The 13,197-nt window shown below is 37.0% G+C and overlaps 1 protein-coding gene across 3 annotated transcripts in view; it reads right to left on the bottom strand.

Moving 5' to 3' along the window:
- Positions 1–505: 505 nt before the first annotated feature.
- LOC150086578 (protein-L-isoaspartate O-methyltransferase domain-containing protein 1-like) overlaps positions 506–13,197 on the bottom strand; it is a 75,684-nt gene continuing 62,992 nt past the window's right edge. For all 3 annotated transcript variants that reach the window (XM_090371464.1, XM_090371465.1, XM_090371463.1), the window contains exon 5: positions 506–1,795. In XM_090371464.1, the coding sequence (XP_090227590.1) occupies positions 852–1,795 (944 nt within the window). In that variant the 3' untranslated portion in view covers positions 506–851. The remainder of the gene's footprint in view (positions 1,796–13,197) is intronic.

Below are 13,197 nucleotides of genomic sequence, written 5' to 3'. Positions count from 1 at the left end.
AAAATTAAAATCAATTGCCACTATGGCCATTTTGATTTGAAAATGCAATTATGAAGTAATGCAATATCAGCAATCTATACTGCATTTTGTGTAAACACTTATAATAGCAAAAAAAAAAAAACTAGAATAATTTTTTATCCTATTGGAACCTACTAGTATATTTTCTACACAGTAAATTATACATATAAATTATGTAGAATTCTTTTTAATACAAAAAGTGTTTGTACTAATAATTTTGACATGAAATTTCCCAGTACTTCTATGCATTAAACAGACCAAAGAGTAAATATCAAGTATATCAAAGGTGTACAGACACTTTTTTGTACCAATCTATTATCACCATCTGGAAATGACTAGTTTTGTTTTATATATATATATATATATATATATATATATATATATATATATACTACATATATATATATATATATTTATGAGTTATGTAACTATCAAAACAGTACAATAACACACTTTATTTGAAGAGAATTTCGATACACAGGTTCTATGATAAAAATTCAGAGTGCATTTTTTTTAAAGAGGATGAAGGAAAATGAAGCAAAAAACAGATCTAGATATAAGAATTCAACTAAAGAAATGGCCCACCCATTTTTAATACTAACTGTCTGTACATGTACACATCTATGAAGAACAATCACAGTTTGTGACCAATATAAGAAGGGCCTGTGCTAATTCTAATCAACTGTTAAAAGCTTTCGTTCTAACAATCTTTAGTGTTGAGTATTAATATGTTCAGTTATCTTTATTCTTAGCTGTATTAAACATTCTGTATAGAATCAATCGCAATTTTTGGGAGTATGAAGTGAAGTATGAAATGAATTTTTATATTTCACTCACAGTGGCCGAAGATAGTTTAAATAAGACTTCACTGTTAGTGGAAGAGGTAGTGCACAAATTTTTTGCTTCATGAAGTGTGTATAATTTTCTTCACTTTCTACTTCTTCAATAGATTCCTCTTCATTTTTTTTGCCATTTTCTTTATCTGAATCACTATCAAGCTCATCGAAAGCAACTCGCTTCCATATAACAGCTGCCGCAGTCCTTTTTCTTTGATTATGACCATCAGAAGATTTCCTTGATTTGTTTTCCGCTTCTGTATGCTGATCATCATCATCGTCATCGTCATCATCATCATCCTCCATGCCACGTTTTCGTTCTAGTTGATCTTCCTGTTGGCCATATGAAAATTTCTGTATACAGGCCTGAAATGATACATCATCTTTAATCACCTCCATCTGGTCGTTATTAGAAGAATTATTTAGACTGTCATTATGCTCTTTAGCAATATTCTTTTGGACAATACTAGCAAGACTCAACCGATTATTTGCATCACTTGAATTTAACACATTTTCTGCAATGGTGCACTCTCCATTTTCAAAATTATCAGAATCTGGTCTTTTATCTTCAACAGAGGCAACAACTGCATTCATACTAGAACTAGGTGTATCACCCATTACTTCACGTAAATTTGAATCCTGACTCATCACATGTTCTATCACAGCAGATATTTGATTTGACATTTGGGTTTCTTCACTGTTAGATCTATCAGGTAAAAAATTTTCCCCACCTTCAGGCTGATTGCTGCTATTACTATCATTATCACTTTCTTGAAAAATAGGTATCACTATACGTTTTATACGACGCCTTAATTTTTTTCTTCTTGGAAAATGCCTCTTTTTGTCTTTTAACTTTGGGTGTTCTATCTCTGTATTAGTACGAAGAATTGCCCGAATGCTAGTGCGGCACATTTCTTGCAAACTCCTCGGTTGAGAATCAGCTGAAATAGCATAATAATGTTTAATCAAACATTTAAATTAAAATAATTTTTAAAAAACAAGAGATTAAAAAGTTTAAACTACTGAATGTTTAACTTTTAAAATTAATATATTCTAATTAATAAAAACTGCAAGATAAGTAAAAATCAGTGCTACTATAAGCCATATATGATAGAAAAAAAGTAATGGGATCTTGACCCAGAGTGCCCGATTTATTAAGTACATCCTATTTGTCCAAGGAATTGACTACTCTGGCAGAGACAGAGTGGTGGATTCCTTAGATGAATGGGATGTACCTTATATAGCATCTCCATGCAACACTATAAAGAAGGTGATCAGATACAAAGGTGTATCTGATCACCTTCATGATCAGATACACCTTTGTATCTTTGTATGTACGTGTGTACCCATAAAAATAATTCATTATTTTTATGGACACACTATATTATATATGCATTTTGAAATTTTGACAAGGTTATGCAATTCACTGCACAAAGCAATTACGAAATACAGTAAACAGTTTAAAATCCAGTCTCCTTAAAGATTGAGCAGTGCTGAACTTTAAAATTTTCAGTATTTTAGAGGGATATACCTTGTGATCAAGGAGTTCTAGAGCAGCACAGCATTCCTTGCTAAGTCATATGAAATGCCTACTTGCTGTGACAATTTGCAAACTGAATTTTGATGAGAAATGTCCAGTGAAATTTCTGATTAGAAATATCCAATAATTTGTCCTCTGTTAAAACTGATGGCCTGCCAGACCTTGGCACATCTGAAACTGATCTGGTTTCCTTAGTTAACCAACTGTTGCACTGTGTTCACCAAATATGTGCTCCATAAAATAACATCCAGGCCTTAACTGACAATGCCATTTTCATAACACTTGCATTCACCTAAGCATTTACAGTGCAAGTGATTGAAGAGTAGTAGGAAGTAGGGTACTGGGGAGTTGGAAAAGACTACTTGCCAATAGTCATGTATGCCACTTAAGGCATGTGTATGGGACTTTCCTACTTGCAGCATAATGCAAATACAGATGCACAGTGACCTTTTGCTTACCCTATAGAGGGGTGAGCAAAAATGAAGAAAGTTTTTAACTGACAAATTTGCAGAGCAACACATAAGTTAAGTCTGCAGATGAATGCTTCTCATGTCAATGATGGAGATAAAAACATCCTGCCTTTACTACATTCTGTCATTCACTAGGAATTAGTCAATTCATAAACTTTATTATTGAAGAATGAGTCAATAGCAGAGGAGACTATTGCTTTTGACTGTGAAGTTAAACACAGTGGACTATGGTACACTGTGCTTAGAGTGTTACCACAGATGCTATCAGCAGACTTTGGAACTGTTTCTAAGAGACTAAAACAATATAATGATACGAACCCAGCCATCCACCCTGAACTTTACCAAGAGATTTGGTTAAGTTAGCAGTGGGTGGCTGATGACAGTTAATGGAGCAATGCTGTTTGATTTTAACTACTTGTTTGAACTAACAACTGAATGATATATAACTGAAATGCAAGTTCTCTGTGGCTATAGAAAAATGTATTATAACAAGGTCTTTATGCCTGCTATTAGTGGTCTGCATTTCACAGAATGTACATCAGCATAGGACCTGCAAAAACTGGCCTCAAGAACATCAGTTCTTGAGACCTTCATGGATATGAAATTCAGATTGCAACCTGATGTTCAATGGATACTCATCTGGAATGAATGTGGAACTACCTGTAACAATGTTTCTGTTTTGCAGGAACAGTATTAATTTGGTAGGGATGGACTGATGATTGATCCATTAATAATCATAACAACCTTCAATATCAATGAACAGATCAGTGGCAGATCCAAAGTATGAGCCTCTGAAACCAACATTTTCTCAATATGAAGTAAGATTACAAAGTTTGTGGTATTTGGAGGTGTCACTTACTAGGTTCTTCTTTGTGATTACGTTTAATGTCCTGCAATTTATTTTATTGATGTACCTCTATTGCTCATATTGGAATAAAAGTTAACAAAAGTTGGTAATGAGATCTGACCACGAAGAATTTCAAAACCAGGTCTCAAAAGATGCAGATCCAAGTTCATAATACTTGTATTTTAATAATTTTAAGTTTAATGTGTTTATTTCAGATTTAAGAATTCCCAGAGTAGTTTCTTTTTTGTAACAACTTTTACTGTGAATAAACTGATTAGTTGCATAAAATATATATGGCATATAGTAAAAAAAAACTGCACCCTGAGACACCCAAGGCAGCAAAGAGGGCTTTACAAAAATGACAAACTCCAACTAAAAATTGTTATATATATTGCAACAAGCTAACAATGTTAAAAAAGACTAATACAGTAATGCAATTACAAAAGTAAAGTAATATTCATGAAAAGTAATGTATTACATTAAAGAAAAACTGTTAAATGCAGCATAACAACTTAAGTAATAAGCATACAAACATAGCTGTTACAATGAAGATAATCACCAAGAAAGATAAAACCCAGTAAACAGTTAGATGCACTGAAATAAACAGCCACTGTTTTAAATTACTTGGTAGTAACAAAGACTTATCCAATCAAATAGTCAGGAAATGGATCAGGCTTAGTAGTTATAAAAAGTATCCTGAACTGACATGGAATTAAGACCTATCTGAACTTGATAGGCCTTCAATTCCATTACAAAATGGCACAAATCTAGTCTAAAAGAAGTAACCACATTGGAACATGTTAAACATGAGAGAAAGTGAGAAAGAGTTAAATACTTCAGAGATAATTAAAACTAGCAAGTTGGCAGCAGATTTGATTATGCTTTAGATTTCTCTACATAGCAAAGGCTGGAAAAACTACACAGGAAAGTTTATATTAAATACAAAACCACACTGTGATGGGAAAAAATAAAAGTATCCCAGGTTAATATTGATGTCATTTTCTTATTAGGGTTCAAAAACTTGCTCAAACAAGATGATTTTAAAAAAGCATTTGACTCATTTCCTCATGAGAGGTTACTGTATAAGCCTAAGATGGATCACAGAGGGTGGCTGCAAGGTCAGAGGGTTGAGATTAGTGTTACTCTTCAGATTGGTCTAATGTTAGAAGTGCTACTCCCCAAGAATTAGTTCTCAGATCACTGTTGTTTGAGTTTCATAAATGATACTAATGAAGAACATGATGTTAAAATTTGAAGATGATGCTAAGATTAGGAGAGAGCAATTAATTATCATTGCCAAGCAGTGTTCCTTCAGGATGGCTTGGATAGGCTTCATGGATGGTCAGAAAAGTGGCAAAAGTGTTTTGATGCAGTGAAATGAAAATTGAAATTCGAATATAGCGACCACAAAATAATTTATATGCTTGATGGGGGTTGAATTAAAAATAGTAGAGGCGGAAAGGCATTTGGGATTTACAATATGGGCGCACAAAGTTCTCTGATTGCATAGTTACCTGTGTAAAGAGGGAAACACATAGGTTGTTTATTTTGTTTTTATTATTATTTTTTTGGATAATGCAGAAAAGGCCTGGGGCTTCACTGCACTATATGGCTAATACTAAGTACTGGGTATATGTAGTAACAATTCATGCCTTAGTGACAGAAAATAGGAATTTGTCACATTTGTAACTGACATAGTGAAATGCATTGGGGGTGACAAAGAATAATCCTGTGTGGATCAAGCAAGTGTATTTTAATCATTAACATTCCCTATGTCACCCTTCTGGACACAAAATACATAACATCCCTGAAAGTTGGTCAGCTGCTATACTTGTCTCTCATCAGATAATAGGTGGTCGCTGGTAGCAGTTACCTGCCAATCCAGTGGAAATCACAGCATCTAATGTGAGTTTCCATACAGTATATCTGAAGGGCCACTTTGAAATTATACAGCATAAATCATAAGGACTATCTGGTACACTCTCATCTTTACTGCATTATTTAAGACACTTGAAATTAAATCTATAGATGCTAAATATATGGGTAGACAGGCTACACCTTGTGGTTTATGCAACATCATCTCTGAGGTAACCCTTCATAGCAGCATACAGTATGGCAGCTCAGATAAACAACTGCATTTCCATTGGTTTGGCAATTAATTGCCACTAAGGCTATCAGTTATCCAAGAAGAGCAAATTCTACATTTGTGTTATTCTCAGATAGCAGGTGGTAATTGTAAATCTTTAAATTGGTTGTTACATCCTGTTTCGTATTTTAAATAACAGAGTACTTTTCAGGAATGCTATTTGTTTAAAAGTTGTGCATCCAGAGTGACTCATGGAACCATGAAGTTCTGTTGTGGGTATCAAGCCCACTATATTATAGTTAAAAAAAAAATGCAATGCAGATAAAAATCTTAGGCAATTAAACATAAGAGAATATGATAGCCCTTGTACTTTACACAACCGTCCCCAGGTCATATAGCATTAGCTATATTAAATTTCTGAAGTGAGCATTAATTTTTTTGAAGAATAAAGTCAATCTCAAGCTCTAGTAGGCCTGACAGTACAAAATCCAAGTGGATTGAAAATATTTTAAAATATTTGTAAATCACTATAGGTATAAACTCTCTGACCCTATTTAGTTGTTCTTGAATATGAAAAATTAATTATACATATACAATAAACATAAAAAAAAATATACAGGGTGATTCACTACCAGTGCGACAAACTTGCAGGAGGTGTAGAGGGCACAAAGACGAATCAGAATCACATAGCATTGCAGGGTCTGAAATGCCTTCGTCATGCGGTAGAGGATGTTGAATGGGAGGTCGTGTGAACAGCAATCCCGCTGGAAGTCAGCATTTGCGAACCGGTTCCCGAGGCAGTAGGATGGAAGAGTATTCAAACGTTGAACTGGCTGACATGCACCTCGCGTATGGAGCTGCAGACTGTAATGGGTGCAGCCGCTCTGCGCTTGTACCAGGAATGTTTCCTGCACAGGCGTGCTCCACATCATATGATTTTCGCACATGTGCACAGAAGGTTACGTGAGACTGGTTGTTTCACGAGAGGTACCATGAATCGAGAGCAAATGACAGGGACACCAGACAATGAGGAGAATGTCCTACGTCTTGCAGAAGGCAATCCGAGTAAGAGTACTCGAGCAATAGGCCAACGATTGGGTATTTCCCAAACTATTGTATGGAGGATATTGTCAACAAACCAAATGAGTTCGTATCATCTGCAACGCGTCCAATCATTGGAGCCTGCGGATTATCCACTCCGGAGGACTTTTGCTACTTGGTTTCTTCAACAGAGTGCGGCAGACAGCGCATTTGCTGCGTCCATATGAGGCAAGTTTCACAAGAGAGGGAACCTTCAATCAACATAACGCCCATTTGTGGGCTTTGGAGAACCCCCAATGGTACGCAAACACGTGCAACTCAACGCCGTTTCTCTGTCAATGTTTGGGCCGGCATTGTTGGAGACCACCTCATTGGACCGTACCTTCTGCCCCCTTGTCTGGACGGTAGGGCATACTTGATCTTTCTACAGCAAATCCTGCCCGAACTTATTGAAGAAGCACATGTTCCTCAGTTGATGCACCGCTCAATGTGGTTCCAGCATGATGGGCTCCCCCACATTACACCAATGACGTCCGCCAACACCTAAACGTTACATTTGGACAGCATTGGATAGGTCGTGGTGGTCCGGTTCATTGGCCTGCTAGATCGCCGGACCTATCATGCCTGGACTTCTTCTGCTGGGGTCAAATGAAGACATTGGTGTACGAGAACCCCCCCCTCCCCGTTGATTCAGTTGAAGACCTTGTTGCTCGCATCTCTGTAGCTGCCGGGGAGATTCAAGACATGCCAGGAATCTTCCAGAACGTTAGGGATTCCATGCGGCGGTGCTGTGAAGCTGTGCGACTGCTTCTGGTCGAACTTTCAAACACCTTCTGTAGCATGGCTTTTTGCCAATGTAAAACTTGTCATTAAAATGATTTCTGTTACACTAACGAGTTGCTGTTTCTGTTCTTTTTCTTTGCTTCTTTGTTCATGCGACCTCCTGCATGACGAAGGCATTTTGGACCCTGCAATGCTATGTGATTCCGATTCGTCTTTGTACTCCCTACACCTCCTGCAAGTCTGTCGCACTGGTAGTGAATCACCCTGTGTGTGTATATATATATATATATATACAGGGTGTTTCAGTTAAACGTTTCAGAACTTCTAGGAGGGGTAGGGTACATCCTGACAACTCGAAATCATATAGCAATGTGGGGTCGGAAATGCTTTCCTGAAGCGGTGTTGTACACAGAAGCACCATAAAGAAAAGAGACCGTAAGTGAGAAATCGTTTTAATAATACATGAAAAGAAGCAAAAAGTACATGGATTAAAGTAAGTGTTCGAAGTTTCTTCCACGGGCTACAATGCACGCCTCACATCTCCGATGCATTGACATCCGAACATTCTGGAATACTCCAGGCGAATTTCGAATTTCTTCGGCAGCTACTGCGATTCTTGCAACCAGCTCCTCAGCATTGTCAACGGGGTGTCATAAACTAGCGATTTCATATGACCCCAGAAATAAAAATCAAGACATGATAGGTCGGGTGACCGAGCAGGCCAACGCACGGGACCACCACGTCCGATCCACTGTTGACCAAATGTGACATCCAGGTAGTTACGAACATCTCCGCTATAATGGGCAGGGGCTCCATCGTGTTGGAACCACATTGTCTGTTGCGTCGATGCAGAAATCTGTTCATCTCTCAAAAGTTGTGGCAATACTTGCTGCAGAAAGATCAAGTAGATAGGTCCGGTTAGACGACACGGTAACAGGTAAGGTCCGATGAGGTGATCTCCCATAATACCGGCCCATACATTGACCGAAAATCGAATCTGTGCTGCACGACGTCGCACAACGACTTCTGTGTACAATACCGCTTCAGGAAAGCATTTTCGACCCCACATTGCTATATGATTTCGAGTTGTCAGGATGTACCCTACCCCTCTTAGAAGTTCTGAAACGTTTAACTGAAACACCCTGTATATATATATATATATATATATACATGCACACAGTATATCCTTGTATATGCTTCATTTTTTTTAGATTGGAGCAGACAACAGAAATGATGCAAAGGTAGTAGTATACAAATAAAACTTAACTGAAAGTAGACCAGCAGAAATAATACAGGGTGGCAAACTGTCCAATTCTGAATAAATGATATCCAGTCATATTTGTAGCTGATGTGGAGAAACAAATAGCATAATAATAATAATAATAAAAGAATCTGAAAAGATATACATATATATATATATATATATATATATATATATATATATATATATATTTTATGTTTATAATATTTACCAGGGTGAAAATAACACCTACAAACTACCAGTGGGTAGACTAAATACACTGGTGACAAACTGGAGCCCAGAATGTAAAGCATCATACACCGTGCTGCCACTTTATTAGATACACCTACCTAGTAGTGTGTTGAGCCTCCTTTAGCCTTCAACACAGCCTGAATTTGTCTAGGCATGGATTGTTGTTGTGGTGGTGTTTTCTGGCGCAAAGGCTACTTAGGCCATATTGCGCCTCCCAAATCAATTGATTATCTATATAAAAAACTGCTTGAGCAGCAGTCAGAAACGGTCATATATTTTTATTTGTTTTAAGTATAAAAAGAATTCAGAGAGATTTGCTTCTTTACCTAGGATGCTATTTAGAGAGAGAGAGAGAGAGGTTGTTGTAGATCTGAAATGAAATTAAAAGACGTTTGTCGGGCATTGCTGAAAAAGTTACATTCAAGGGGTATATGTTTTACCGTAAGTGGTTGCAAGCAGTGTGCACACTGCGGAGGATCGTTTCCTGTAAGCAGATAGAGATGTGCGAGGTGAGTGTGACCTATACGAGTTCTGGCTAAGATTACTTCTTCTTTTCTATTTTTATGAAGGCTAGAAGACCATAATTGTGGTTCAGGTTTTATTTGAAATAGCTTGTTATTTGTTTGCATTTTCCACAGAAATGTCCATTGTTCCATAGATGTTCTCCGTATGTTATGTCTACAGTCAGGATATGGGATTAGATAATTTGTTGAGCATATATTGTAAGGATGTTTTGCAGCATTATCTGCACATTCATTTCCTGGAATACCACTGTGGGATCCATGAAAAGATAAGTTTCACTGATGCTCATGAAGACACATCAGCTTATGTTTTATGAGCTTTAATAAAGGATTGTTAGGTGGGCTTTTCAAAGCTAAAAGAGCACTCTGTGAATCAGTATATATTATACAGTCAGTCCTTGTACAACACGTGTTTACCCTACACGAATTCGATCATACACGATTTATAAATAGGGGAACGATATCTTATATAACACAAACCGAATTCGCTTATGCACAATTCGCCTTTGTGTTTACAAGAAATGGCAATCGAACGCGGAATCACCCCAACTGAATGCAACACGATAGGAATGAAGAGGAGATTCTGAAAATGTATTTGTTTTTTATATCAGTGAAGGGGAAACACATTTCACCATAATAACGTAAAAACCAACACAATTCCAGCTATCGGTATAATCGCAAATGCAATTAGATCGAGTTTACTACCAATTTATAACAGATTCCACTAGCAGAAACGCAACTGGAAATTGTTTTTATTGTTTTATGGTAGTAACCCCTAGAAATGTGCTTTAGTAAAATGTGAGTAGTGTATCTCTGCCTTTACGGTGTTGTTTATTCAGTTACTACACGCGTGCAGCTTTGTTTATGTGTATCAAGCGTGCCTCCTCGTTTTGTAATTGTGCTTTATTCCCTAAAAATGAGTAAAATACTTAAAAGGTGTGAAAAGGAAGCTTCCTGGTGAAGACACTGCAGATTCAGAGTGAAAAACAAAAGCAATATTGATAAACAGAGGCAGACTGGGTCAAAAATTCTTACCCAGGAAAATCTATAGTGGCCTCATACTATGGTTTATGGCCAAAATCACACTGGCCTCCGGCCCACTGGGGTTTCCCCGGTAAGGCTAATGGCCAGTCCGCCTCTGTCTATAGAGAAAAAATATGACATTATAAAACGCTTTGAGCGAAATGAAAGACCATGAGATACTGCACATGCTACAGACCTAAATGAGGCAACGCCGAGAATTACAAAGAATGCAGAGAAAATAAAAACAACTTTCATAGTAGGAACAACTCAAAGTGTAATTAAAATCCATTAGATCAAGACACAAAGAACTGGAAGAGATGGAACAGCTGTCATCTGTTTGGATAGAAAATCAAACAAAAAACAAGTTTGCTTACGATAGAAGCAAAAGAATTAGCAATATTTTATTATGTAATAGTCATAATAAAATACTTACGTATTACTTACAATAGTTAAGTAATGCTTACATATTACATATTTTATTATGTATAATAATAAATAATCGTAATAAAATATGTAAGTATTTTATTACGATTATTTATTGTGTTTGGTAATGTTTTGGTTACAAATGTGTGTTCAATCTTGGGTGGTTGGCACCTAACCCTATTTTTCCCATAGGGCCTGTTGTTCATATTACACGATTTTGCATTGCACAAGGGTTTCTAGGAACAACTATCGTGCTATACGAGGACTGACTGTACTTTTATTTATTGACAGCAGTGAGATGTTTTTCAGAGCAAGCTTAATAGCATGGAGCTCAGCAGTGTAGCTGCTGCATTCGGTTGGAAGTGAAATTGAAACAGTTGTATTAGGAAAGACAGCAGCTGCACCCACTCAATTTTCAGACTTTGAACCATCAATACAGATCTCGGTAAAGTGGGGGTACTTTTGTGAGTGAACAAAATGTAGTTGTTGGATGTTAATATTTGCTATAGAACTTTTACCCCATTGCTCAAAGTATTCATCAGAAGAAAGTGTGAAGTTAGTCCATGGGGAATCCAGATCTTTTGATTTTCTGAGAATATTATCAAGGTGAATGTTCCAGCTTTCTGTTAGATTCTGCAGCCTGATACCAGTAGGTCGAATTGTTCTAGGTTTATTTGCATAATAGGTTTTCCACTGAGGATCATGCAACAGTGGTCAAACGGGATGAGTAGGCAGGCTTTTAATTTTAGCTGAGTAGTTCATCAGCAACATCTTTCTTCTGATGCTAAGTGGAGGTTCGTGAGCCTCAACAAAGACTTTGAACTGGTGATGTTCTATATGCACCCAGGGCTATCCTAAGAGAAGAGTGTTGGATGGGTGCAAGATGGGTCTAGGTGCTCCCCTTGCTGAATCATAAACAGGTGCTCTGTAGTCTAGCCAAGATCTAATTAAAGATTTATATAAGTGGAGCAGGGTATAACGATCAGCACCCCAAGATGTACTGGAGATGACCCGGAGTATATTCATTTTCTTTGTGCTAGTGGTTCTTAGATACTTGATGTGCTCCTAGAAGTTTAACTTCTTATCAAAAATTAGCCTTAGGAGGCGAATACTGTTCACAATTGGTAGAGGATGATTGGCCAAATGCAACTCGGGTTCGGGATGCATTCTGCACTTGGTGCAGAAAAGTATGGCTGTAGATTTGTGGCTTGACAGCTTGTAGCCATTTTGTGCCATCACTTAATTAAGTGATGTTATTAATTAATTAATTAATTCAATGTTATTAATAGATATTTGTAGATGCCTCTCAATATAGTTTATATTCTGGGAATGGCAAGATATGGTAAGATCATCTGCATAGAGATACGAGTCAACGGTGTTTGGAATGCTGTTTGTGATGTTGTTTATTCGTATTGCAAACAGAGTGGTAACTAAGAACAGAGCCTTGTGGGACTCCTTCTTGTATGTATGTATGTATGTTTGAGAAGAAACCTGCCGGTATCTAACTTGGAAAGATCTGTGCTGAAGGAAGCTTTGAATAAAATATGGTAAATGGCATCTCTATTCTATTCATATGAGAGGATACCGTAGTGTCATGTGGTATCAAAGGCCTTCTCTATATTTAGGCATATCATGACAAGATGTTGATTTCTGATGAATGCATTTTTTATGTTGGATTCAGCTCTGGTCATGAGGTCTACGGAAGATCTATTCTTCCGAAAGCCAAACTGATTATTACCGATTGTTTTGGGATTCAAGGTACCAGGTTAGTCGATGGTGAACCATTTTTTTCCAAAGTCTTACTCAGGCAGCTGGTTAGAGAAATTGGTCTATAGTTGTTAGGAATCGAATGATCTTTTCCAGGTTTGGGTATGGCTATTACGGAAGAATGTCGCCAGGAAGTAGGGAATATATGTTCTGAGAATATCCTATTGTAAAAGTTTAGCGATGAAGATAGTGATTTCTGATTGAGGTGTTGAATCATTATATTGTAGATTCCATCAGGGCAAGGGGAGCTATTTCTTGAGGTATATATAGATTCTTTCAGTTCAGATATTGTGAGTGGTTGGTTATAGTATAAAGGACATGTAGCTTTGAAGTTCAATGTCCTTTTCTCA

The sequence above is a fragment of the Mastigoproctus giganteus genome, chromosome 4, assembly GCF_048544385.1.
Source record: "Mastigoproctus giganteus isolate SK-2022 chromosome 4, ASM4854438v1, whole genome shotgun sequence".
NCBI classification, from domain to species: Eukaryota; Metazoa; Arthropoda; class Arachnida; order Uropygi; family Thelyphonidae; genus Mastigoproctus; species Mastigoproctus giganteus.
The sequence above is the reverse complement of the archived record's forward strand: the minus strand, read 5'-3'. Positions and strand labels throughout refer to the sequence as shown.